This window comes from Scyliorhinus canicula, chromosome 6, assembly GCF_902713615.1.
Source record: "Scyliorhinus canicula chromosome 6, sScyCan1.1, whole genome shotgun sequence".
In the NCBI taxonomy this organism is placed as follows: domain Eukaryota; kingdom Metazoa; phylum Chordata; class Chondrichthyes; order Carcharhiniformes; family Scyliorhinidae; genus Scyliorhinus; species Scyliorhinus canicula.
In genome coordinates, this window is record NC_052151.1 from 197,761,226 (window position 1) to 197,787,122 (window position 25,897).

At 47.2% G+C, this 25,897-nt stretch overlaps 1 protein-coding gene across 35 annotated transcripts in view; it reads right to left on the reverse strand.

Annotated features, from left to right (window-relative positions):
* Positions 1-25,897, reverse strand: part of LOC119967772 (regulating synaptic membrane exocytosis protein 1-like) — a 1,070,524-nt gene that overhangs the window by 354,353 nt on the left and 690,274 nt on the right. For all 35 annotated transcript variants that reach the window (XM_038800731.1, XM_038800737.1, XM_038800741.1 and 32 more), the window contains 2 exons: positions 12,583-12,736; positions 12,175-12,300 (listed from right to left, as the gene is read on the reverse strand). In XM_038800731.1, coding sequence (XP_038656659.1) covers positions 12,175-12,300; positions 12,583-12,736 — 280 coding nt within the window. The remainder of the gene's footprint in view (positions 1-12,174; positions 12,301-12,582; positions 12,737-25,897) is intronic.

Consider the following 25,897-nt stretch of genomic DNA (forward strand, 5'->3'; position numbering starts at 1 on the left):
TAACAGAAGCACATTAGGTTTACATTCACTGCTGAGAACATTTATAATTCTGAATTCACCAAATGATCAAGAGATAGTCTTTCATGGCAGAGAGATCAACAGTACACCTGCTCTGTCTGGCTTCAGCTCCAACATTGAAAACAAAACTAAAACAAACCCTGCAGCCTGCTCAAAAACGAAAGTAAAAAGTTAACAGACAGCCCAGCGCCACCCACACTCTGACATCCCTGCAGTAGTAAACACCCATTTCTTAAAGGTTCTCTCACTAGATATTTTTATACATACCTATTTCTCACATGGCAATTGCTACTCTCTGCCTTCTATGACCTAGCCAGTTATGTATCCACCTTGCCAGCTCATCACTGATATTGTGTGACTTCACCTTTTGTTTCAGTCTATCTTGTCAAAGGCTTACTGAATTCCATATAGACAACACCCCCTGCTCTACCTGCAACAATCATCTTTGTGACCTCTTCGAAAAACTCGATCAAGTTAGTGAGACAAGAACTTCCCTTCACAAAACAATGCTGCCTCTCGCTAATAGGTCCACTTGCTTCCAAATGGGAGTAGATCCTGTCTCGAAATATTCTCTCCAGTAATTTCCCTACCACTCACGTAAGGTGCACTTGCCTGTAGTTCCCTGGATTATCCTTGCTACTCTTCTAAAACAAAGGAACAACATTGGCTATTCTGTAGTCCACCGGGACATCACCCGAAGACAGTGAGGATCCAAAGATTTCTGTCAAGGCCTCAGCAATTTCCTCTCTAGCCTCCTTCAGCATTCTGGGGTAGATCCCATCAGGCCCTGGGGACTTATCCACCTTAATATTTTTCAAAACGCTCAACACCTCGTCTTTTTGGATCTCAATGTGACCCAGGCTATCTACACACCCTTCTCCAGACTCAACATCCACCAATTCCTTCTCTTTGCTGAATGCTGATGCAAAATATTCATTTAGTACCTCGTACATTTCCTCTGGCTCCACATGTTAAACGTTTAGCTACTGTTGTATAAAGAGTCAAAGGTTCTGCTCCTTTTCCACAAATACCTTTAATTTACTTCAACAGACTGTGCACAAAACTGTAACATCACATCACCTGACACAAATTCCACCTGAAGCCCCTTTACATATCAGTGTCAATTACTGGATGCTTAACATAAATGAGACAACTAATTGGAATGTCTCTTAACTCATTACTTAACACCCCACACAGATTCTCTCCCCTGTCCTTCAGTGGGTCATTACTTAACAGTCTCCCCTTCCTGGGAGAAAAACAAAAAATAATTAGGTGAAAACAAAATTACAAGAAACTCAAAAACACACACGGAATCCTCCGCACCTTCAGGGGCTAGGCCGGCGGCGACATGGTTGGCGCCATGCGAACTGGCGTGGACGGGGCTTGGCGCTGCGCCAACCGGCGCTGATGGGCCTCCGCCGGCCGGCACGAGTTGGCGCATTCGCACGTGCACCAGCGTGTGCTGGCATCATCCCAGCGCATGCGCAGGGGGGGTTTTCTCCGCACCGGGCATGGAGGAGGCCAGGTCCCACTGGTAAGTACCAGGTCTAATTTACGCCGGCGGGACCAGCCTAAAACGGGTGGCCGCTCAGCCCGTCGTGGGCCGGATCATCGCCGGTGAGGGGTGGGGGAGGCCGCCCCGCCAAAACCCTGGCGTCGGAAAATTCAGCAGCCGGCGGGGACGGGATTCACGCCGTCCCCCAGCAATTCTCCAGTCCGTGGAGGGTTGGAGAATCCCACCCTATGTCTTAAAGCTCTGCGAATTCTTTGAGAGACTTCGGCTTCCAAAAAAGCTTTTCTACTGTTATGTAATGCATTTAAATACTCAGCAAAGGCGAGCTAATTGTAGTCCCTTCCCAAGCTGGAGGGTGGTTATCTAAAATGGACGGGATTTTAGGATTTCTACCAAACACTAATTGATAGGGACTATAGCCCCCTACTATACGCAATTAATTCTTTGCATGTACCGCCCATGCTAAGACTGAATTTAGCTTGCAGTTTGGTCTATCTGCCAAAAATGTCCGGAGCATGTCATCGATTACAGCATGGTTTCTTTCACACACACCATTACTCAATGGGCTTTCTGCAGCCGTATTCATAACTGTGATATTCAGGTTTTCACACATATCGCTAAACACATCATCAGCAAATTCTGCCACATTGTCCATAAGGAATTTTGCCGGTGGGCCCATTCATGTCACTATCCATTTTTCCAAGATTTGAACCAGAATTACTTCGTACAATCGTTGATTTAACTAAATCGGGTTGCTAAATCTACAAAATGCTAAATAAATATATTATTGGCTTTATCCCAGATCTTAAGGTCCATGGCCCCAATGTCGTTAAAATTCCTGGCCAAAGGTAGAGTTAGTATCGGGTGTGCTGGTGTTCTTCTGTACTTCCTACAAACTTCACAGAGATACTATCTTGTTATATCAGTTTAGTATAGTTATCATTCCTTACCCCTGCAACCCTTAATACATTTTTCAGCCTCCAAAAGGCGGATGCGCAAATTGCCTGTGCAGTTTTAATACAACAAGCTTTTTATCAGCTAAAGTCCCATTTTCAGCTGCCATTAATACATCCTTCACAACTGTACTTGAAATATTATTTGTCAGTAATGGAATACAATAGTGTTCCGACTGTGTAAATTGTAAGTCCACCGCCTTTCAAAAACCGTTGCCTTATCCCGTAGCATATCCAGTTTCATGTGTGCTTTCTTCATCGATGGTCTGCTCAGAAGCAAAAGGTATCTCAAAAGAAAAAGCAAGAGGGCAGCATGGTAGCATTGTGGATAGCACAATTGCTTCACAGCTCCAGGGTCCCAGGTTCGATTCCCTGCTGGGTCACTGTCTGTGCGGAGTCTGCACATCCTCCCTATGTGTGCATGGGTTTCCTCCGGGTGCTCTGGTTTCCTCCCACGGCCCAAAGATGTGCAGGTTAGGTGGATTGGCCATGATAAATTGCCCTTAGTGTCCAAAATTTCCCTTTGTGTTGGGTGGGGTTACTGGGTTATGGGGATAGGGTGGAGGTGTTGACCTTGGGTAGGGAGCTCTTTCCAAGAGCCGGTGCAGACTCGATGGGCCAAATGGCCTCCTTCTGCACTGTAAATTCTATGAAATCTCACTTGACACAACATCCGTGCTAATGGAATGATTCACTCCAGCAATATTGCAAGGGTTCACCACTCTTTTCAGTGACTTCAGAGTATTATCATCCCCAAACCTGAAACTTGTGGAACTTTCAAATTCCTTAACCTTGTTACGATTTTCAGCATTCAAGGAGTCCAGGTAACATTTTAACCAGTGAATTCCACACACAGTAGATGTGCAGCCACTGTCCAATACAGCACAGTTGAAGGATTCCGCAACCAACACCCTCATTACTGGCATAAAACGGCTTGTTAATAGGACAATGCCTTCTTTTCTGGTCACTATCTTTTTCCTCTTCTGATTCTTCCGTGTCATGTGTCACTTCAAACACTCTATTATAACGTGTTGGGCAGTTGAAAGGTAATGGTATTGAGAGTCACATCGAAAACATCGCTTTATTATACCCCGGGCATTTCTGGGGTTCATCTTCCTGTTGTAGGTTCTAACTGGGTTTCTGTCTTCATACGTTCCGGGTCCCGATCTCCTTCTATAGTCTTGGAACCTGTTTGTAGCCGTATGATTTTGCCATCCTGTTAGTAGTGTGTCTTCCATATTCTGCTTTATTGCAGACTTACCTATTTGGGTCATCAGAGCCATCGGAATTGAATGTTTTGCCAGAAACTTTTTAAAAACTTCTGTTATCTGATCAAATGAGGTATCCTTATCCGCAAACTCAACTCCTGTCAAAACCAGGGGCCTATCCATGTTGCTCACTCTAGCACAGTCAAGTAATTTAAAGGCCAACACAGACGGTGGAAATTCCAGGTGGTATTTCTGCAGCCTTTTATATAGTCTGCCAAATTCCATTATATAGTCTTCAATGGAGAAATCCTCTATTTTCCGGAACCTATCAAAATCTGACCATGTTTCATACGCACTTAACAAGTCACCCTTTTTATAAATCTTATCTATATAACGTAAAAGAGTCTCCAGACCTCCTTCTGAGACTAACTCTTCCAATTCCAGCTCAGGAAACACTTTGCTTCGGATTTTACTGTCATAAGGTAAAGAAAGAGACAATGCCAAACCTTGTTTTTTCTTTCCCAAGGCAGTTACCTTAGTCCACATAACTACTGCACTTCTCCATTAATCGTACGGTCCCCTTTCAGAAAATGGGGGGGGGGGGGTAGTCATATCCAGCCATCTTTATCCTGGGTTCAGCCATATGTCTGCTTTTGTTCTTCTTACTCACTCCTTGGTTTGGTCTGGAATAGTTGTATCTTTCAACCCTTCACAAAAGCACAGCAACCGTCCTCTGCCACCATTTGTTAGAAGTTTAGCTGCTGTTCTATGAGGAGTCAAAGGTTCTGCTCCATTTCCACAAACACCTTTAATTTACTTCAACAGACTCTGCACAAAACTGTAACATCACCTCACCTGACACAAAGGCCACCTGAAGTCCCTTTACAGATCAGTGTCAATTATTGGATACTTAACATAAACGAGACAACTAATTGGAATGTCTCTTAACCCATTACTTAACACCACACATAGATTCTCTCCCCTGTCCTTCAATGGGCCAACCTCTCCCTGGCTACCCTCTTGCTTTTTATGTACGTGTGAAAAGCTTTAGGATTTTCCTTAACCCTATTTTCCAATGACTCTTTGTGACCCCTTTTAGCCCTCCTGACTCCATTCTTAAGTCCCTTCCTACTTTCCTTATATTCCACACAGACTTCGTCTGTTCCCAACATTCTAGCCCTGACAAATGCCTCCTTTTTCTTTTTGACGAAGCCTACAATATCTCTCGTTATCCAAGGTTTCCGAGACTTGCCATATTTATCATTCTTCCTCACAGGAACATGCCAGTCCTGAATTCCTTTCAACTGACATTTGAAAGACTCCCACATGTCAGATGTTGATTTACCCTCAAACATCTACCCCCAATCTAGATTCTTCAGTTCCATCTAATATTGTTATAATTAGCCTTCCCCCAATTTAGCACATTCACCCTAGGACCACTCTTATCCTTGTCCACCAGCACTTTAAAACTTACTGAATTGTGGTCACCGTTCCCGAAATGCTCCCCTACTGAAACTTCTACCACCTGGCCGAGCTCATTCCCCAATACCAGGTCCAGAACGAATAAAGTTGCAACCAGATCCATCTTTTTGTTACAGCGCATTTTCTCTCACCTTTGTCAACCATACTTCTCACACCAAATTCACTGTCAGCAGCACCCATCTAATATAACACCTGTGTGACCTCCTTTGAATCTCAGCACACATCCTCAAATGATACTGTTAACACATTCCTCAATGCATACCAATGGTACTCGTGATGCATGTGCTTGATTGCCATCCTTACTGAATGCACTATCCATTAGATTACACTTGTCTTACTGCCATTTGTTGGTCTATTCTGTCCTCTTTCAGAAGAGAGCAGACTGTTAGCGAGTCGACCAGGACAGAAGCTGGGCACCTGCTAATTGTGGAGCTTTATTTTATAGCGATTACCTGCCTTTGGAGTGAAGTGAGACTTCAATGTCCCACATGTGTATCAGAGATGGTGAGATGAGTATTAGTGCGTTGCAGCAGGGTGACAGCATTAATCTCTCAGACTCACATCTGACACAAAGCCATCTTCAGTTGCCTTCAGCACTTTTTCAGATATGATCACTTTAACCATGTATTTTTCAACATTTGTAAAGTCTAAACCGGATCCTTTATCTCTGTCCTCCAGTGTCATTGTGAAAAGATATCAAATCCCTACCCAGGGGAACTCATTCCTGCTAAGCCATTACAGGAGACAGCATTTCAGGACAGAAATATTGAAGAAAGGAATGCAGATATGAGCTTCATTGCATTCTCCTAGAACGGGGTGTCACGGTGGGACAGTGGTTAGCATTGCTGTCTCACAGCACCAGGGACCCAAGTTCGATTCCAACCTTGGGTCACTGTCTGTGTGCAGTTTGCATGTTCTCCCTGTGTCTGCGTGGGTTTTCTCCGGGTGCTCTGGTTTCCTCCTACAGTCCAAAAGATGTGCAGGTTAGCTGGATTGGCCATGATAAATTGCCCCTTAGTGCCCAAAAAGATTAGGCGGGGTTACTGGGTTACAGGGAAAGGGTGGAGGCATAGACCTAGGTAGGCGGCTCTTTCAGAGTGTCGGTGCAGACTCGATGGGCAGAATGGCCTCCTTCTGCACTGTAGTGATTATATTCTATAATTCTAAAGCGAGGTGGGTGTCGCAAGGTCAATGGCAAGACATGAGAACAGAGAATAATAAAAGGGACAACTGTCTTCATCAGAGGGTGCAAAGCTCTGCTCAGCTGTCCAGAGATGCTGGACCCAAAGGGAGCAACCAATTAAAAGGAGGTTGCTGGAGACACAGAAACAACTGTGCAAGGGACAAAAGAAAGTTAAACTCTAAAATACAGATCTATTAGTTTATCATCAGTTGTGAGTAACTTACATGAATCTTATTATATTGAAACATACACAATAGGAGCAGAGGAGGCCCTTTGGCCCATCAAGCCTGCTCCGTCATTCATTATGATAATGGCTGATCATGCGACTCAATAGCTTGATTCCGCATTCCCCCCATATCCGTTGATTCCCTTTGCCCTCAGTGCAATATCTAACTGCTTCTTGAAAACATACAATGTTTTCGCCTCAACTACCTCCTGTAATAACGATTTCCACAGGCCGACCATTCTCAGGGTAAAGAAATTTCTCCTCACGTCTCTCCTAAATGGTCTCCCCCATGTCCTCAGACTTTTATTGGGACAGAATGATTACGCATTTGAATAAATGTGAGCTAATCACAGAATACAGCGCAGAAGAGGCCTTTCAGCCTATCGAGCCTGCACCAACACCTGAGCTGCCTGCCTAATCCCATTTTCTCGCACTTGGCCCACAGCGTTGAATGTTATGAGAATGCCAAGAGAAGTTCATCCAGATACCTTTTAAAGGATGCTCGGTAACCCACCTCTATCATCCTCCCAGGCAGTGCATTCCAGACCGTCACCACCCTCTGGGCAAAAAGGTTTTTCCTCAAATTCCCCCTAAACCTCCTGCTCCTCACCTTGAACTTGTGTCCCCTCGTAAGTGACCCTTCAACTCCATGCCCCTCATAATCTTGACCACCTCGATCAGATCCCCCCTCAGTCTTCTCTGATCTAGCAGAGAGAATAAACGTGGAATTGTAAAGGGTCATTTCTGCTAAACAGACATTGTTGAATCTTCTGAAGAGGGAACTGATGTGTTAGATAAGAGAATGTCTGAGAATACAACCATGTGAATTGGCAAGAGTAGGTCACATGGTCTCTCGAGCCTGCTCCGCTATTCAATACGATTGTGGCTGATCTGATTTAACCATAACCACATTCCTGCTTAACCTGATAGCATTTCAGCCCCTTGTTTATCAAGAATCTATCTACTTCTGCCTTCTAAAACTCATCTCCTTCCCAATGTTTGGAGCTCTATAAAGGAGCACTCACAATCTAACAGAAACCCCTCTGTTCTACAACTCAAGCCAAGTAGATTCAATCCTAAAACCATCCCGTAATTAGAACGGGATCACCTTTAATTAATGCAACCGCATCCCCTCCTCCAGTTCCTTACTCATCTTTATCATTCCTGACTACTTGATAACCATGTCTCTGTTGATGTTACCACTTTATAATGCGGCACGGTGGCAAAGTGGTTAGTATAGCACCAAGGGCCCGGGTTTGATTCCAACCTTGGGTGACTGTTTGTTTATGCGGAGTTTGCACGCTCTCCCCGCTGCCTGTATGGGTTAGGTTGATATGACCATGCTGAATTTCCCCTTAGTGTCCAATGGTTAGGTGGGGAATGGGGATTAGGTGGGGTAGCGGGCCAGGTTGGGGCGCTCTTTCGGAGATTCTGTGTCAACTCGATGGGCCGAATGGCCCCCTACTGTACTGTCGGGATCTCAAAAACACCTTCTTCCCCGCTGTTACCAGACTCCTAAATGACCCTCTTATGGACTGACCTCATTAACACCACACAATGTATGCTTCATCTGATGCCGGTGTTTATGTAGTTACATTGCATACCTTGTGTTGCCCTATTATGTATTTTCTTTTATTCCCTTTTCTTCCCATGTACTTAATGATCTGTTGAGCTACTCGCAGAAAAATACTTTTCACTGTAGCCCGGTACATGTGACAATAAACAAATCCATCCCTCCAAGATCCTGTGAGATGATCTGTGCCTGCAAGTCACCAACCTATTAAATTACACGAGGTACATACAATTTAATAGTCTCTCCAATATTATTCCTATTTTCCTCAAGACTGATCCCAGATATTCCGAATTTCACTGCTATGTTTTTTAATTTTCTGGCGCTCTTTCACCTGCAAATTAGTTGAAAAGCTCCCAGTGAATCCTGTGAGAACATTGTTCCCAACTGGCTTCAGGTGCAATTTGTCCAGCTTGGAAATATGTCCCTTTGCCAGACCCAGGCCCAATGGCCCGAAGCACCTAAAGCCTCCAGCATGTACCATGAAATCTTCCCGTTTCTGTAATCACATGTACCTGAGACTGGGACTAAGCCTGATACTATTACATTTGACATTCTGTTTTTCAATTTTTATTAATACCATCTGGAACTGGGTCCAGTGTCCACTGGAGAGATGGAGAGCTCACAGTCTATGGAACTGGACTCAGTATTCACTGGAGAGAGAGAGAGAGAGAGCTCACAGTCTATGGAACTGGACTCAGTATTCACTGGAGAGGGAGAGAGCTCACAGTCTATGGAACTGGACTCAGTATTCACTGGAGAGGGAGAGAGAGAGATTACAGTGTGTGGAACTGGACCCAGTATTCACTGGAGAGGGAGAGAGCTCACAGTCTATGGAACTGGACTCAGTATTCACTGGAGAGGGAGAGAGCTCACAGTCTATGGAACTGGACTCAGTATTGACTGGAGAGGGAGAGATCAGTGTGTGGAACAGGACTCAGTATTCACTGGAGAGAGAGAGATTAAAGTGTGTGGAACTAGACTCTATTGGCTTGAGAGAGAGGTCACAGTGTGTGGAACTGGTCTCGGTATTAACTGGAGAGAGAGAGATTACAGTGTGCGGAACTGGACTCGGTATTAACTGGAGAGAGATTACAGTGTGTGGAACTGGACTCAGTTTTAACTGGAGAGAGATTATAGTATGAGGAACTGGACTCCATACGCACTGGAGAGAGAGATTTTACTGTGTGTGGAACTGGACTTGGTATTCACTGGAGAGAGAGATTACAGTGTGGAACTAGACTCAGTATTCACTGGAGAGGGAGAGACCAGTGTGTGGAACAGGACTCAGTATTCACTGGAGAGAAGAGATATGTGCATGGGACTGGACTCAGTATTCACTGGGAGAGAGAGAGAGAATTACAGTGTATGGACCTGGACTCAGTTTTCACTGGAGAGGAACAGATTACAGTCTGTGGAACTGGAATCAGTATTAACTGGTGAGGGAGATGACAGTGTGTGGAACTGAGCGCAGTATTCACTGGAGAGGGAGATGACAGTGTGTGGAACTGGACTCAGTATTCACTGGAGAGAGATTATTGTGTGGAACTGGGCTCAGTATTCACTGGAGAGGGAGATGACAGTGTGTGGAACTGGACTCAGTATTCACTGGAGAGAGATTATTGTGTGGAACTGGACTCAGTTTTCACTGGAGAGAGAGAGATTACAGTGTATGGACCTGGACTCAGTATTCACTGGAGAGCAAGAGAAATTACAGTGTGTTGAACTGGACTCAGTATTCACTAGAGAGAGGGAGAGAGATTACAGTGTGGGACTGGACTCAGTATTCACGGGAGAAGGAGAGAGAAAGTACAGTGTGGGACTGGACTCAGTATTCACAGGAGAGGGAGAGATTACATGTGTGGGAATGGAATCTTTCCTCAGCTTTCCGTTCAATCCCGCCAGACCTTTCCAGTCTGCATGTTAATAACATTTAACTGATTCAGGTGCTGTACCTTATTCAGCTCACAAATTGTGAAGTCAAAAAGGAATTTGGCATATTTTCAAATAATCAAAGCAATTGTCTATCTGCTGAGCCAATGAAAATGAAGTTTGAGAAAGAAACCGGGATAATGGATAAGAATAATATTGCTGAGTTGGAGTCAAATTCGATCTATGAAGAGAAAGAGAGAGGGAGAGCAAGATTGGATTAAGTGGGAAAGGGGAAGGACAGAAATGTTGGAAAATATATTTTTTAATGCCTTTGGGAGCAACGGCTACCTGCAGGAGCGTGATTGCATAGTTCAAATTGGCCCTAATGATATTAAAAAAACAATTCTAATTCTCTGGGGCATCTTTAATTTGTATTTTTAATTTCTTTTTCACCTCATTTCAGAGGCTGACAACTTTTGTGTAAAAACAGACTCAACTGTCCAGCTTTTATTCGTTTTTATATAAATTTAGAGAACCCAATTATTTTTTTCTAATTAAGGGGCAATTTAGTGCGGCCAATCCAACTAGCCTGCACATCTTTGGGTTGTGGGGGTGAAACCCATGCAGGCACGGGGAGAACGTGCAAACTCCACACGGACAGTGACCCAGGGCCGGGATACGAACCCGGGTCCTCAGCGCCGTAGGCAGTAATGCTAACCATTGTGCCACGTGCCGCCCCCTGTCCAGCTTTTATGACGGCTCACATTGCCCGTCCTATTTCTTACCCACTACAAATTGCTGTGCTTTGTCATGCACTTATAGGCCTGCATTTCACAGTGCGTCAGGTTCCCTTCTGCCTCAACAAAAGAGTTAAGGACAAGCTCTCCAGCCCCACTCCCTCAAACCCACCTCCTCCCCTTGGCTTTGCCGCCTTGCCCTGTCACAACTTAACAGCAGTTAATTTTTTTTTTTTTTTTTCTTCTTTTTTTTTATATAAATTTAGATTACCCAATTATTATTTCCAATTAAGGGGCAATTTAGCGTGGCCAATCCACCTACTCTGCACATTTTTGGGTTGTGGGGGCGAAACCCACGCAGACACGGGGAGAATGTGCAAACTCCACACGGACAGTGACCCAGAGCCGGGATCGAACCTGGGACCTCAGCGCCGTGAGGCGGTTGTGCTAACCACTAGGCCACCGTGCTGCCCTAACAGCAGTTAATTAATGTCAGTCGAAATTTCCACCCTCACCGGGGCAGGTATTCCTGTCTCTGAGAGCTGCCAGCCAATCAATGTTCTGGCAGCCTCTGCTCCCAGCAGTGCCACTGGGAGTGGTGGACATCCTTGGGGTGGCGAGGAGCCCCCGAGGTAAGTTAACGGCGAGTGGGAGATGGGCTTCAGCAGGGTCACGCAAGAAGATCCAGGTTAGAGCCGAGACAGACAGGTCACCCGAGCGAGGAACCAAGAACGGAGGGAAGACCTTAGAGCCCAATGGACCATGTTAAGGAGATTCTTCTATCCCTGCCTACCACCAACTGCTGCAGTGACAGCTGGATGCTGGGCGTGGGCATCTCCCACCATGGTTTAATTCCAGCAGGAACAGCACCTGATCCTCAAGTAACGACTAATTTAAACGCCTCAATTGACCCAAACGTGGTCAAAGCCTCCTGACGTCTCCCCCGATACTGATAACATCAATGGCACGGTGCCCAAATGTTATGAGTCTTACTGCCTGCCAACCCATACTCAGGCCCCTGTGAAATAGAGCCCATTATGGCATGTGCATTCAGCTCACTCTTACTTTACTGGCAGGTTCTTAATTGTGTGTTGAATCTTGATTTAACTGGGGGAGAACACAGGGCAGTGGAGAATTGGAAAATTCGTGAAATGTCGTATTGGAACCTACAACAGTCTGAGACCAAAGTACCGAGTTAAAATGACCATGAGAGAATTGAACTACTAAATTATTCATGAACATTACGACTTAATCATTTTTCAAAGTATTTTTGCAGTCGCAGAAGTTTAGGTCAGTGGGATTATTTTCAAACACCAAAAAGAAAATGACACCAACAATTTTGCAATTTAAAGTTTGTGTCAAGAAAGGAAACTGACATCAGGAAAATGGAATAATTTTGCTGTACACTGTACCTGTCTCTTTCATATGTGTAATAACTGTCTATGTCCCTCGACCTGCGTTCGACTGGACTGCCTGGCACATCATGGTAGCGGGTGGGAGAACGAGATCGTCGACTTTGATGGATTTCATCCAAACTCCTGTGAGTGAAGAAGATTGGCAAAACTATATTAGCTGAAAATGATTCATCTTGATGGAAAACTGTTGAATACAAGAAAATTGTAAAGCACTAAACGCAATATTCATTGAACACAGTTTGCCATTTCCCCCCAAATTCCTGTCATTCCATGCAAGAAATTCCTTGTTTTCAATCAAAACAAATCATCTAGCTGACAAACATAAGAAGTGCAGGTAAAACATTTAACCACTTTCTGCCAACATTTAATAAACTAAAACAAGCATTGTGAAGAATGCAAACACACCTCTGTAGTGGGACATTGGGTAAACGTGACCGGGTCCTGCCCTGGTCGTCACCACGGTGAGGAGAGACAGAACGAGAACGATGGTGTGGGCTTCTCTGCTGATCTGGAACAGTTAGTGTGCTTGATCTACTTTCTCTACTGCTAGCCCTATAATCTGTTGGTTAAGATGCCAAAAATAAAAATACAATGGAAGTATTAATGTTTGCTTGCAAGAACATTCGTTAAAAATAGTACTGTTGCAACTAGAAAGCCAAACTTTAATGAAACAAGAACTTAAAAGTGTGATTCCATTCAACTTCCCTTTTTGGTCATCACTTTTATGTCTTTTAAGTATGAGGCACTCCTTGAAATGCATGCAAACTATGAGCATTAAACAGCCTGTAACCAAAATAAAGTGTTCCGGGCTGTTGTATGATGTACGTTTAATATACTATTATCATTAAAAGTAATCAGAGAGGCATCGGCATTCGCTTCACACGTGGACAAGTCCAGAGGCCATGCAAACATCTACATTAGGTAAAGCGAAGCCATGCAGGTTGCGATTCATCTGAAATTGTGTGTCTAAGGACATGTGCTGCTCTACAGCAGATAGCCTGTGGAACTCAAGCAGGAAGGCAGCAAGGGAGGAAGTAAAATCCAACTGTTGATTGAAAACTATCCACGTGTCATCTCCTTCAGAAAGAATAAGATTGCTCCTCCAGTGTGACAGTTTATTATTTGGGTAAGCAACGTTGCATTTTAAATACAAACCACAAGAACGTTCTCCCCGTGTCTGCGTGGGTTTCTGCCGGAAGCTCCGGTTTCCTCCCACAAGACCCGGAAGACGTGTTGTTAGGTGAATTGGACATTCTGAATTCTCCCTCTGTGACCCGAACAGGCGCCGGAATATGATGATTTCTTTGCAAGTTTTAATGCAAGAACTACTTGTGATACTAATAAAGATTATTATTATTATTACACGGCATGGTGTTTGAGCTTCAGGTAAAATCATGGCAACAGATTCTGCAACAAACTAATCTTTCTGCTGTCTAACTAATGTCCTAAACTGCCATACAGTCATATATATTTTCAGATGTTTCTTTGTTTTACATGAAGTGTGATGTATTAAATTAACAGAAGGTAGAAATTAAAAGGGACTATATTGGATCGGAGAACAGTGGAATTCACCAGTATTGCTCCCAAGGCAATGGGAATGTCAATGAAAAGACGAGGGTGGAATTCTTCCATTTTGTGATTAAATGCGGTTGAGGCGGATCCGGCAGAGCCTTTACCGCTGGCCAGAATGGTGGGATCAGGAGGCAGATTCGGTTCTTGGAACCTCATTAATACTGCACAAGCAAATCTCCCTCTGAATAACCTGTTGGGCCGGCAGCTGATTCACCCGGCCGGCGTCAGCTGGTGGGTTCAAAGGTCCTAGCGCCATATTTCAATAGCAGAGCAGCACCCTCACATCCCTCTCTCCATCAAGCACCTTCACATCCCTCTCTCCAGCCCAGCACCCTCACATCCCTCTCCAGCCCACCACCCTCACATCCCTCTCTCCAGACCAGCACCCTCACATCCCTCTCTCCAGACCAGCACCCTCACATCCCTCTCTCCAGCCCCACCCTCACATCCCTCTCTCCAGCCCAGCACCCTCACATCCCTCTCTCCAGCACCCTCACATCCCTCTCTCCAGCCCAGCACCCTCACATCCCTCTCTCCGGCCCAGCACCCTCACATCCCTCTCTCCCACCCAGCACCCTCACATCCCTCTCTCCCACCCAGCACCCTCACATCCCTCTCTCCCACCCAGCACCCTCACATCCCTCTCTCCAGCCCAGCTCCCTCACATCCCTCTCTTCAGCCCAGCACCCTCACATCCCTCTCTCCAGCCCAGCACTCACATTCCTCTCTCCAGCCCAGCACCCTCACATCCCTCTCTCCAGCCCAGCACCCTCACATCCCTCTCTCCAGCCCAGCACCCTCACATCCCTCTCTCCATCCAGCACCCTCACATCCCTCTCTCCAGCCCAGCACTCACATCCCTCTCTCCAGCCCCACCCTCACATCCCTCTCTCCAGCCCCACCCTCACATCCCTCTCTCCAGCCCCACCCTCACATCCCTCTCTCCAGCCCCACCCTCACATCCCTCCCTCCAGCCCCACCCTCACATCTCTCTCTCCAGCCCCACCCTCACATCCCTCCCTCCAGCCCCACCCTCACATCCCTCTCCCCAGCCCCACCCTCACATCCCTCTCTCCAACCCAACACCCTCACATCCCTCTCTCCAGCCCAGCACTCACATCCCTCTCTCCAGCCCAGCACCCTCACATCCCTCTCTCCAGCCCCACCCTCACATCCCTCTCCCCAGCCCCACCCTCACATCCCTCTCTCCAACCCAACACCCTCACATCCCTCTCTCCAGCCCAGCCCCACACTCACATCCCTCTCTCCAGCCCAGCACCCTCACATCCCTCTCTCCAGCCCAGCCCCCTCACATCCCTCTCTCCAGCCCAGCTCCCTCACATCCCTCTCTCCAGCCCCACCCCCACATCCCTCTCTCCAGCCCAGCACCCTCACATCCCTCTCTCCAGCCCAGCTCCCTCACATCCCTCTCTCCAGCCCCACCCTCACATCCCTCTCCAGCCCCACCCTCACATCCCTCTCTCCAGCACCCTCACATCTCTCTCTCCAGCCCAGCACCCTCACATCCCTCTCTCCAGCCCAGCACCCTCACATCCCTCTCTCCATCCAGCACCCTCACATCCCTCTCTCCAGCCCAGCTCCCTCACATCCCTCTCTCCAGCCCAGCACCCTCACATCCCTCTCTCCAGCCCAGCACCCTCACATCCCTCTCTTCAGCCCAGCACCCTCACATCCCTCTCTCCAGCCCAGCACTCACATCCCTCTCTCCAGCCCAGCACCCTCACATCCCTCTCTCCAGCCCAGCACCCTCGCATCCCTCTCTCCAGCCCAGCACCCTCACATCCCTCTCTCCCGCCCAGCACCCTCACATCCCTCTCTCCAGCACCCTCACATCCCTCTCTCCAGCCCAGCACCCTCACATCCTTCTCTCCAGCCCAGCACCCTCATAATCCCTCTCTCCAGCCCAGCACCCTCACATCCCTCTCTCCAGCACCCTCACATCCCTCTCTCCAGCCCAGCACTCACATCCCTCTCTCCAGCCCAGCACCCTCACATCCCTCTCTCCAGCCCAGCACCCTCACATCCCTCTCTCCACTCACCTGTCTTCACCAGACCATGCAGAAGGTCAGCAATCCGGAAGGGAAGTTTTGCAGCCTCAAGAAGAAGGTAGCACCCCTTTCATCGCCAGGGCCCTCGAGGCCCTTATTGAGCGTGTGTGGACCCACCAGAATGTGCTCCACCCCAGCGCCAGCTCAAAGAAGCACAGCAACTCACATCTCCGGCATGAAAGAGGTTGTCGAGGAGGAGGTCAGCGTGGCTGTCACCTTACCCGTGTTGTACCATCCAGTGCAGAAAGCGGGTGCCAGGCTAAGTCCTCCCTCAGCTCTCTCCACTATCAAACTCTCAGCATGGCATCATAGACTCAAACAGCTACTCACTTCACAGATCTCACACACCCCATCTTGGGAGACACATTTCAATACTCACTCTCTCAATAAGTCTTTCCCAACATCACCATCCCATCTGTCTTGTTGCTCAGTCTCCAATCACTGTCCGTTCTGGGGAGGTCACACCACAAATAGAGAACATGTATTTTACCCAACCTCTGCTGCACCCCCTCTGATCACATTTCTTTCATTTGTCCCCGTACAGGCTCAACTCGCACACAAGATCATCACCTTCAGCGACTTTGAGGAGGTTGCTGCAGAGTTTGCAGGCAAGGACAGACAATACTGCTGTGGCCACGCTCAGCTTGGCCTACCCCAACAACCTGGTGTGGTGCTCAGACCCATTACCTCACCCAATCCTCCAATTCAGACTGAGTGCTGCGGACTCTGAAACAGCTTCAGCTCACCCACTAAAGCTGTCTGTTTGTATTTTGCAGGTACCAGCATGCTGCGGTGAGCTAGCCAGCCCAGCAGCATTCCGACCCCTGAAGCATGTCTGAGGATGAGGAGGCTCGGGAAGAACTATCACAGCACTTGCTACCTCCACCAATGAAGAGATACAGACCCTCGTTGCGTGTAGTTCAACGTTTAACTCGGGGTCACTTTCTGGAAAACATCTCACAGGAAGGGTCCCACAGCAAATCTCCGACTTTCAGAGGACCGCTGGAGACCAGCCTCCTGCTCAGTCTGAATCAGATGATAATAGAATCTATGGCACAGAGACAGGCCCTTCAGTCCAAACTGGCCCATGCCAGCCAAAAAACCCATCTAAGCTAACCCCATTTGCCTATATTTGGCCCATATCCCTCTGAACCTTCCCTAACCCTGAATCTGTCCAAATGCCATTTAAATGTTGAGAATGTCCCTGACTCAGCCACTTCCTCCGGCAGCTCATTCCACATACGTACCACCCTCTGTGTAAAAAAGTTGCTCCTCGGGTTCTGATTAATTCTTTCCCCTCTTAACTTAAACCAATGTCCTCCAAGTTCTCGATTCCCCAACCTCGGGGAAAAGACTGAGTGTATTCACCCTATCGATGCCTCTCATGATCTTGTATCTTGCTTCACAGCGCCAGGGTCCCAGGCTCAATTCCCAACTTGGGTCACAGTCTGTGCAGAGTCTGCACGTTCTCCCCATGTCTGTGGGGGTTTACTCCAGGTTCTCCACTTTCCTCCCGCAAGTCCTGAAAGACGGGCTGTTAGAGGAATTGGACAACCTGAATTCTCCCTCAGTGTACCCGAACAGGCGCCGGAATGTGGTGACTAGGGAATTTTCACAGTAACTTCATTGCAGTGTTCATGTAAGCCTACTTATGACACTAATAAAGATTATTATTGTTATACACCTCTATAAGGTCACCTCTCAGTCTCCTATGCTCCAAAGAAAAAAGTCTTAGCCTATCCAATCTCTCACTATTGGGGCAGCAGGGTAGCATGGTGGTTAGCATAAATGCTTCACAGCTCCAGGGTCCCAGGTTCGGTTCCCGGCTGGGTCACTGTCTGTGTGGAGTCTGCACGTCCTCCCCCTGTGTGCGTGGGTTTCCTCCGGGTGCTCCGGTTTCCTCCCACAGTCCAAAGATGTGCGGGTTAGGTGGATTGGCCATGCTAAATTGCCCGTAGTGTCCTAATAAAAGTAAGGTTAGGGTGGGGGGGGGGGGGTTGTTGGGTTATGGGTATAGGGTGGATACGTGGGTTTGAGTAGGGTGATCATGGCTCGGCACAACATTGAGGGCCGAAGGGCCTGTTCTGTGCTGTACTGTTCTAAAAAAAAAAATAACTCAGTGCCTCGTGTCCTGGCAACATCCTTGAAAATCTCGTCTGTACTCTCTCCAGTTTGCTAACATCTTCCCTACGGCAAGGCGAACAACGTCCTGTATAATTGCAACAGAACTTCCTAGCTTCTATACTCAAATACCCTGACTGATGTAGGCCAGCATGCCAAAAGCCTTCTTTGACTGCCCTTTCTACCTATGGCTCTACCTTTAGAGAACCGTGCAGCTGAATTCCAAGTTCCCTCTGTTCCAGGATACTCCCTAAGATCCTACCATTCACCATGAAAGTCCTACCTTGCTTTGACTTTCCAAAATGCAACACCTCACATTTATCTGTCTTGAACTCCATTTGCCACTTATTGGCCCACTTCCCCAGCTGATCAAGATCCTGCTGCAATTTGTGACAACCTTCCTCACTGTCTGCAATACCATCTATTTTAGTGTCCTCTGCAAACTTACTGATCATGCCTTGTACATTCTTATCCAAATCATTGATTACAGATAACAAACAGCAATGGGCCCAGCACTGACCCCTGAGGCACACCACTAGTCACAGGCCTCCAGTCCGACAAACATCCTTCCACAATTACCCTCTGCTTCCAAACATCAAGCCAATTGTACATCTAATTTGCCAGCTGTCCCTGGAAGCCATAGGATCTAACCTTCCAGGGCAGTCTACCATGTGGAATTTTGTCAAAGGCCTTACCGCTGTCCATATAGACTACATCTACTGCCCTGCCCTCATCAACCTTCCTGGTGACTTAAACAAGGCATGATCTCTCATGCCCAAAGCCGTGCTGACTACTCCTAATCAAACCCTGTCTTTCCAAATGCCTGTATATCTTATGCCTCAGAATCCTCTCCAGTAACTTTCCCACCACAGATGTTAGGCTTACTGATCTATAATTCCCAGGTTTTTCTTTACAGCCCTTCTTAAATAAGGACACAACATTTACTACCCTCCAGTCTTCTGGTACCTCACCCATGGCCAATGATGATGCAAATATCTCACCCAGAGTTCACGTAATTTCTTCTCTAACCTCACACGGTGTTCTTGGATATACTTGGCCAGTGCCAGGAGATTTATCAACCATCATACATTTTAGTCCATCCGTCGTCTCCTCTACTGTAATGCAAACTGCCCCAGTATATTGCCAAGTCTTCATGGTAAACACAGAGGAGAAATATTCATTCAGAATCTTGCCTATTTCCTGCAGTTCCACACATATGTGTCCACTTTAGTCCTTGAGGGGTCCTATTCTCCCTCGAGTTGTTATTTTTCCTTTAATATACTTGAATCCCTTTGGATTCACATTAATCCTCTCGGCCAAAGCTACCTCATGCCCCCTTTTTGCCCTCCTAAGTTCCTTCTTGAGTCTACTCCTGTATCCCCTGTACACCTCCAGGGAATCCCTCGATTCCAACTGCTTGAACATGAGCCAAACCTCCCTTCTCTGGCCAAAACCTCAATATGTCACCCAGAGTTCCCTACTCCTGCCAGCCTTGCCCCTCACCCTAACAGGAACACATAGATCCAGATTTCTAGATATTTCACTTTTAAAGGCCTCCCACTATGCCGGAGATCCCTTTGCTCCCAAACAAACTACTCCAATCAACCCTTGCAAGCTCCTGTCTAATTCCATCAAAATTCGTCTTGCCCCAATTTAGAACTTGCACCTGTGGACCAGTTTTGTCCCTTTCCATAACTATTTTAAAATTAATAGAACGATGGTCACTGGTCCCAAAGTAGTCCTCCAACGTCACCCCAGTCACTTGCCCTGCCCTATTTCCCAAGGGGAGGTCACGTTTTGCCCTTTCCCGAGCAGAATCCTCCACATACTGCCTGAGGAAACTTTCCTGAACACATTTAACAAATTCCACCCCATCTAAGCCCTTAACACTATGGCAGGGGCAGCACGGTGGCACAGTGGTTAGCACTGCTGCCTCATGGCACCAAGGTCTCAGGTTTGATCCCGGCTCTGGGTCACTGTCCGTGTGGAGTCTGCACATTCTCCCCGTGTTTGCGTGGTTTTCGCCCCCACAACCCAAATATGTGCAGGGTAGGTGGATTGGCCGTACTAAATTGCCCTTACTTGGTTAAAAAAAATGAATTGGGATTTTAAAAGAAATACTATGGCAGCCCCAGTCTATGTTAGGAAAATTAAAATCCCCTCTGACAATCTTATTATTCCTGCAAGTCTCCCCAATCTCCCTGCATATTTGTTCTTCTTATTCCCATTGACTGTAGTACAATCCCAATATGGTCACCATCCCCTTCTTGTTTCTTAGTTCCATACACAAAGCCTCGCTGGATGATCCCTCGGTTATTTAATCTCTGACTATTGCTGTGATGCTCCCCTTAATCAAAAATGGAACCTGCCCTCCTCTTTTCGCTCCATCTTAGTGCTGCCTAAAGCACTGTACCAGAGAACATTAAGTTGCCAGCCCTGTCCCTCCCTCAGCCATGTTTCAGTTATGGCTAGAATATCCCAGTCCCACATACCTATCCATGCCCTGAGTTTATCAGCTTTACCTGTCAGCCGTCTTGCACTGAAATAGATACAATTTAATCCAACAGGTTTTCCTCACTCCCTACTGCGCTCCTGCCTCTCATGTCTATTCAGCTTGCCGTTTCTGAATACTGCATCTTCTTTCAGCCCCTCATTTGCTTCCCTGCTGCTGATGATTCCACCCCTCCCCTGCCAATTTAGTTTAAACCCTCCCTTGTAGCACTGGCAAATCTGCCCCCCAGGATATTGGTCCCCTCCAGTTTGTCGTGTTATTCACCCTGGGGTAACACGGACTGCAACAGGATGCAGTTGTGCTGGAAAGCAGACTCCAAACTTAGACGTTGGTTCAATACGATTGATTGAACTTCTGTAACAGTGCACACAGCTTGCTGTGGGTTGACTCTAGTTAACTAGACCAGACTAGCCCAGATCCACGTGTAGAAGGTGCTAACTGATATATACACCCTGACTGTCACTACAGTTGTCACCAGTGGAAAGAGGCGGAGTGCTGATGCCTTGTGTGTTTTATAGTAGGAAGCCCCCCTCTAGTGTTCTGTCTGGTGATTGGTTGTGCCCTGTCCTGTGTGTTGATTGACTAACCTGGGTGTCTGTCATTGCCCGTCTTTATCTCATTATGTGCATGAGTGCGTATCATGACACAGTTCAGATGCAACACATCCCTCTGAAACAGGTCACGTCTGCCCCAGAAAGATCCCAATGATCTAAGAATCTGAATCCCTGTCCCTTGCACCAATTCTTTAGCCACGCATTCGTCTGCCATATTCTCCAGTTCTTACCCTCAGTAGCACCTAAGACTGGAAGTAATCCAGATTACCACCCTCGAGGTCCTGCTTCTTAACCTTCTCCCTGGCTCTCTATTATCACTCCACAGGACCTCATCCCTATTTCTATGCGTCTTTGTGCCAACGTGCACAACAATTTTGGCTGCTCACCCTCCACCTTGAGAATGTTCTGCAGCTGCTCTAAGATATCCTTGACCCAGGCATCTGAGAGGTAACACACCATCCTGAACTCCCGATTGCGGCCACAGAATCTCCTGTCTGTCCCCCTAACTATTGAGTCTCCTATTACTGTGCTCCTGTCCACCTTTCTCCTTTCCTGCTGTGCCCCATGATCATCTGGTCCCGTCTTAATGACCTTCTGGAAGCGACTGTCAGTTCACTTGTGGTGATGCAAAGGGAGGCAGCGGAACATCAGGCAGGGATTTATAGTCTCTCACTAGGTCAGAACACACGATGGAGGAATCTGTCTGATGTTCGACGTACAAGCACCTCAAGGCCACCAAGGGAAGGTTGGCAACCACTGTGGAGGCCTCGATCCAACTGCTGCTGCTGGATGTGTGCTTGGCCATGCACTCCACGACCACTCACTCTGGTGGGCGCCATCCAGACGTAGGCCACATGGGGACCAGGTATCTTGACCGCCTCCCAAGCGCTCCATCTCCTGCAGGAGTCTGGCCACAGCCCCATGACATCCACAGGGAGGATTTACAACAGCCACACACCCGGGGGCCTCCAGTCAGGACAATCCAAGAATGGGCAGAAGGCCCGAGTTCCTTCTCCCAGAGATTCTGTCTCTGAGCAGTGTTATATTACTGGGGGGGTGTGGGGTTGCCCTACAATGCGAAACCCCCATTGACAAGCTGGCAAAATGGAGAATCCTGCTGGCGTGCTGAATCAGAAATCTGGCCGCGGGACGGAGAAACCCGCTCATGCTCTTCAGGATGAGAGGCCTACACCGGTCTTCATGTCCTTCACGGTAGTGTTTCCATACTTACATGGTATGGGAGGCGTCTAGCGTTAACTCACATTTCCTTTCATCATTGCTGGACTTTAACTTGACAGAGTGAGCACATTACCAGGGCACTGATGATCACAGCTGAGTTCAGAGCTCTGAAGGCCCAAGTGTGAATGTAGGACCTTCCCTCTCACTGCTGGTTCGGTTATTCCCTCTGAAGTCACAAAATGGCTTGGAGGGCAAGTGGAGATGCTTCATGATGATCTGACTTTTTCTCTTCTTGCAAACTTTCAGCAATGAGGGTATCATAGATTCCCCTCCTCCACGGCATCAGGTCCCTCATCTTGTCCCTCAGCATCCTTGGGCTTCCTGCACCTCCTCATCTTCATCTGCTGAGCACTCCTCCTCCTTCAACTCATCATCTGGCAGGGTCTCACCTCTCTGCACAGTCATGTGAAGAGAACAGCAAACTACAATCAGGCTGCAAAGCCTCCACGGTGCATATTGCAGAGAGCCAGCTGAGCGGTCCAGGCATCCGAAACACATCTTCAGATGTGCTGTGATCTGTTCTATGAGGGAGCGTGTGGAGGCAGAAACAGCGGTTTGAGGGCGATGTATCGGAGAAATTAGCTAGTATTTAAGTTAGTTGCCGTTATCCCCTGGCAACCATCCCTTCAGACTTACTGCCCCCTTGATGATCCCAGGCACCTGGGAGTGACTGAGGATGTAGGAGTGATGGCAAGTCTTAGAAAACCGGGCACACATGTGCAGGATGTACTTTCGATGGTCACAGACTAACTGCACATTGACAGATTGGAAGCCCCTGCAGTTGATGAACATAAAGGACCGCTGCCAGGTAGCCTGTATAGCCACAGCGTACGGTGTACTGCTGCCTGCACACGAGGGAACCCAGCAATAGCTGTGAAGCCTGTGAATGTCTGGACCTGATGTTCTTGTCCAGAGCAAAGTTCATGTAATGGCAGGCTCTCCTGTAAAGGATACTTGTCACCTCCTGAATGCAGTAATATGTTGCTGACTGTGAAATGCTGCACAAGTCCCCAGTTACTCGTTGTAAAAACCCAGGAGCAAAGAAATTGTGAGCCGCCACCACCTTCGGGGCCACTGGCAGGGGGAAGCCTCCAAATCCACGTGGCTTCAGGTTTTCTCATAGCATAGAACCATGAATCCCTACAGAGCAGAAGGAGGCCATTCAGTCCATCAAGTATGCACCGACCCACCGCCCCCACCCTACTTTGTAACCCCACCTAATCTTTTGGACACAAAGGGCAATTTAGCATGGCCAATCCATCTAACTGTGGGAGGAAACCACAGCACCCGGAGGAAACCCCCGCAGGCACATCAAGAACATGCAAACTCTACAGTCTAAGCTGGAATTGAACCTGGGTCCCTGGTGCTATGAGACAGCAGTGCTAACCACTGTGCCACATGAGGCATATGTGGTAAACCAGGTCCCTGGACAATTGCAGTCTTGCCATGCACTGCCTCTCACTCATATAGAAAGGAGACTCATTAATGAGAGACTCTTGGCTTTGTAAGTTATCTCTACAGTCTGGGCCTCTGCTCCTCAGCCTCCTGTTGATGCTCACACTCCACCGACCTTGTCCCATGTAGTGATCTTTACATGGGTATACACAGAAGGGGCTGATGGGTAATGGAAAGACCACTAGCGGGCAGCACAGGTAAGTATAAAAGGGGAAGCAAGCAGCCCTCTGGCCTCTTGGGTGGATTAGACTAGTAGGAGAACAGCGGCAGAGGTTTAGCTCAGGGCTGCTAGTGTGGTCAGGCCTAGTTGTAGTGCATAGAAAAGTTGTAACCTTTCTACTAGTACAGTTCTTAAAGTAAGAACTCACGCAGTTATTTAAGTTGTGTTGCTCAATAAACCTCCTGTAAAACTTCAAGCCTTCTTCCAAAGCCTCTACTGTAACTGAGTTGAGTAGCACAGATTACCTGCCTCACAGGTAACAAAACATGGTACCAGGTTGGCTTTAATCGGACAGTACTAGATAGATTAGGTTAGAGACCAGAAAGAACCAAAACAAGCATAAAAAGTAACAGGCCGGCTGCTCGGCTGTGGAAGACTTTGCAGCATTTTGATTCCAAACAACCTACCAAAGCGATGGACTACACGCCACTTCCAGAGTTGCTGAAAACTACTGGTAATTTAAATAATAACTGGAAAATGTATCAATAGCAGCTTCAGATATACTGACTTAAATTCAGCCACCGACGAGAGAAAGACTGGGATATTACTCTCAACGGCAGGCCGGCAAGCTGTAAAAAGACTTTATAAAAAGACTTTTATAACTCTTTTACGTATGGTGACAATGAAGATAAAACTAGCTTTCACGTGATACTGGCAAAATTTGATGAACAATATAAATCACAGTCAAATAAAATCATGGAATGATTTAACCTGCGTAACAGATTCCAAAAAAATCGGGGAGTCTATAATTTTGTCACAGATCTCCACTTGTAAGCACAAGGTTGTAACTATGCTGATGTAACAGACTCCATCATCAGGCATCAATTAATCTATGGTCTCTCAGATGGAAATTTAAGGGAATCATTAATGCAGCAAAATGATTTAATTTTAAAATCTACCATAGAAAAATGCTTACAGCAAGAAAGGAAAAAACAGCAGTACCTAGAGTTTCTTGAGAAAAAAAAACACGGAGAAATTACTCCACGAGGTAGAAGATGTTAAAATGGTGGCCTCTCCTCACAGGCCTTCCTTTCCGGCCGCTGGCGCCCATTACAGCATGTCTGCGCATGCACGCAGTCAGGAAAAACGCGATCATGCAAGATCCTGGTATGCGCATGAGCAAGAAGCTGCATATTCGCAGTATGTAAGGTACTGAACCCAGCCAGAAGAGCGAGTCGCACATGCGCGATCGCTGCCGATGCATGACGTCACGACGTCATGGCTACCGCTGTGGCACCTCCCATTTAAAATGGAAATGTCCTACACTACGGAAAAGATGTTTAAAGTGCTCCAAGATGAATCATTTTGCCTCCCAGTGTCAGTCCACAGCGAAATATTATTCTCCAAAGCAAAGACATGGAAACTTCAATGTTCGCACAGGAGATGCAATGGAGACTCAGACACCTGAAGAAAGTTTTCCGACAACGAAGAGTTCCACTCCTGGGAGAACACATACGGCGTTGGAATCATAAATGCCACAGAGGAACCGCACAAGCCGGCCACACAGCCTCAATACGTGCATACCATTGAATCCACAAGCGAATGGAGCGCCACGGTGCAAGTGAACAACTCCCCAATTACTTTCTAGCTTGACACGGGAGCATCCGCACACTTGATGACAAGCAAAGATCTCGCATCCATCCCAGGGACACACAAGATGATACCTGCTGCATGCAAGTTAACAGATTACAATGGCAACCAGATCACCTCGAGGGGATCATGCCACCTACAAGTAGTTAATAAGAAAGTCACGAAAGGATTATGTTTTGAGATCGTGGATGACGAAAGAACATTGCTGTTAGGTACTCAAGCCTGCAAGGATTTGCAGCTGATACAAAGGATTTTCATGTACACGGTTGACTCATCATGACTGGCCGATGCCATCCAGTTGCTTCTCAGTGAGTATCCTGACGTCTTTTGTGGCATCGGTACGTTACCCTACAAGTACAAAATCCTGCTCAAAGATGATGCAACAGCG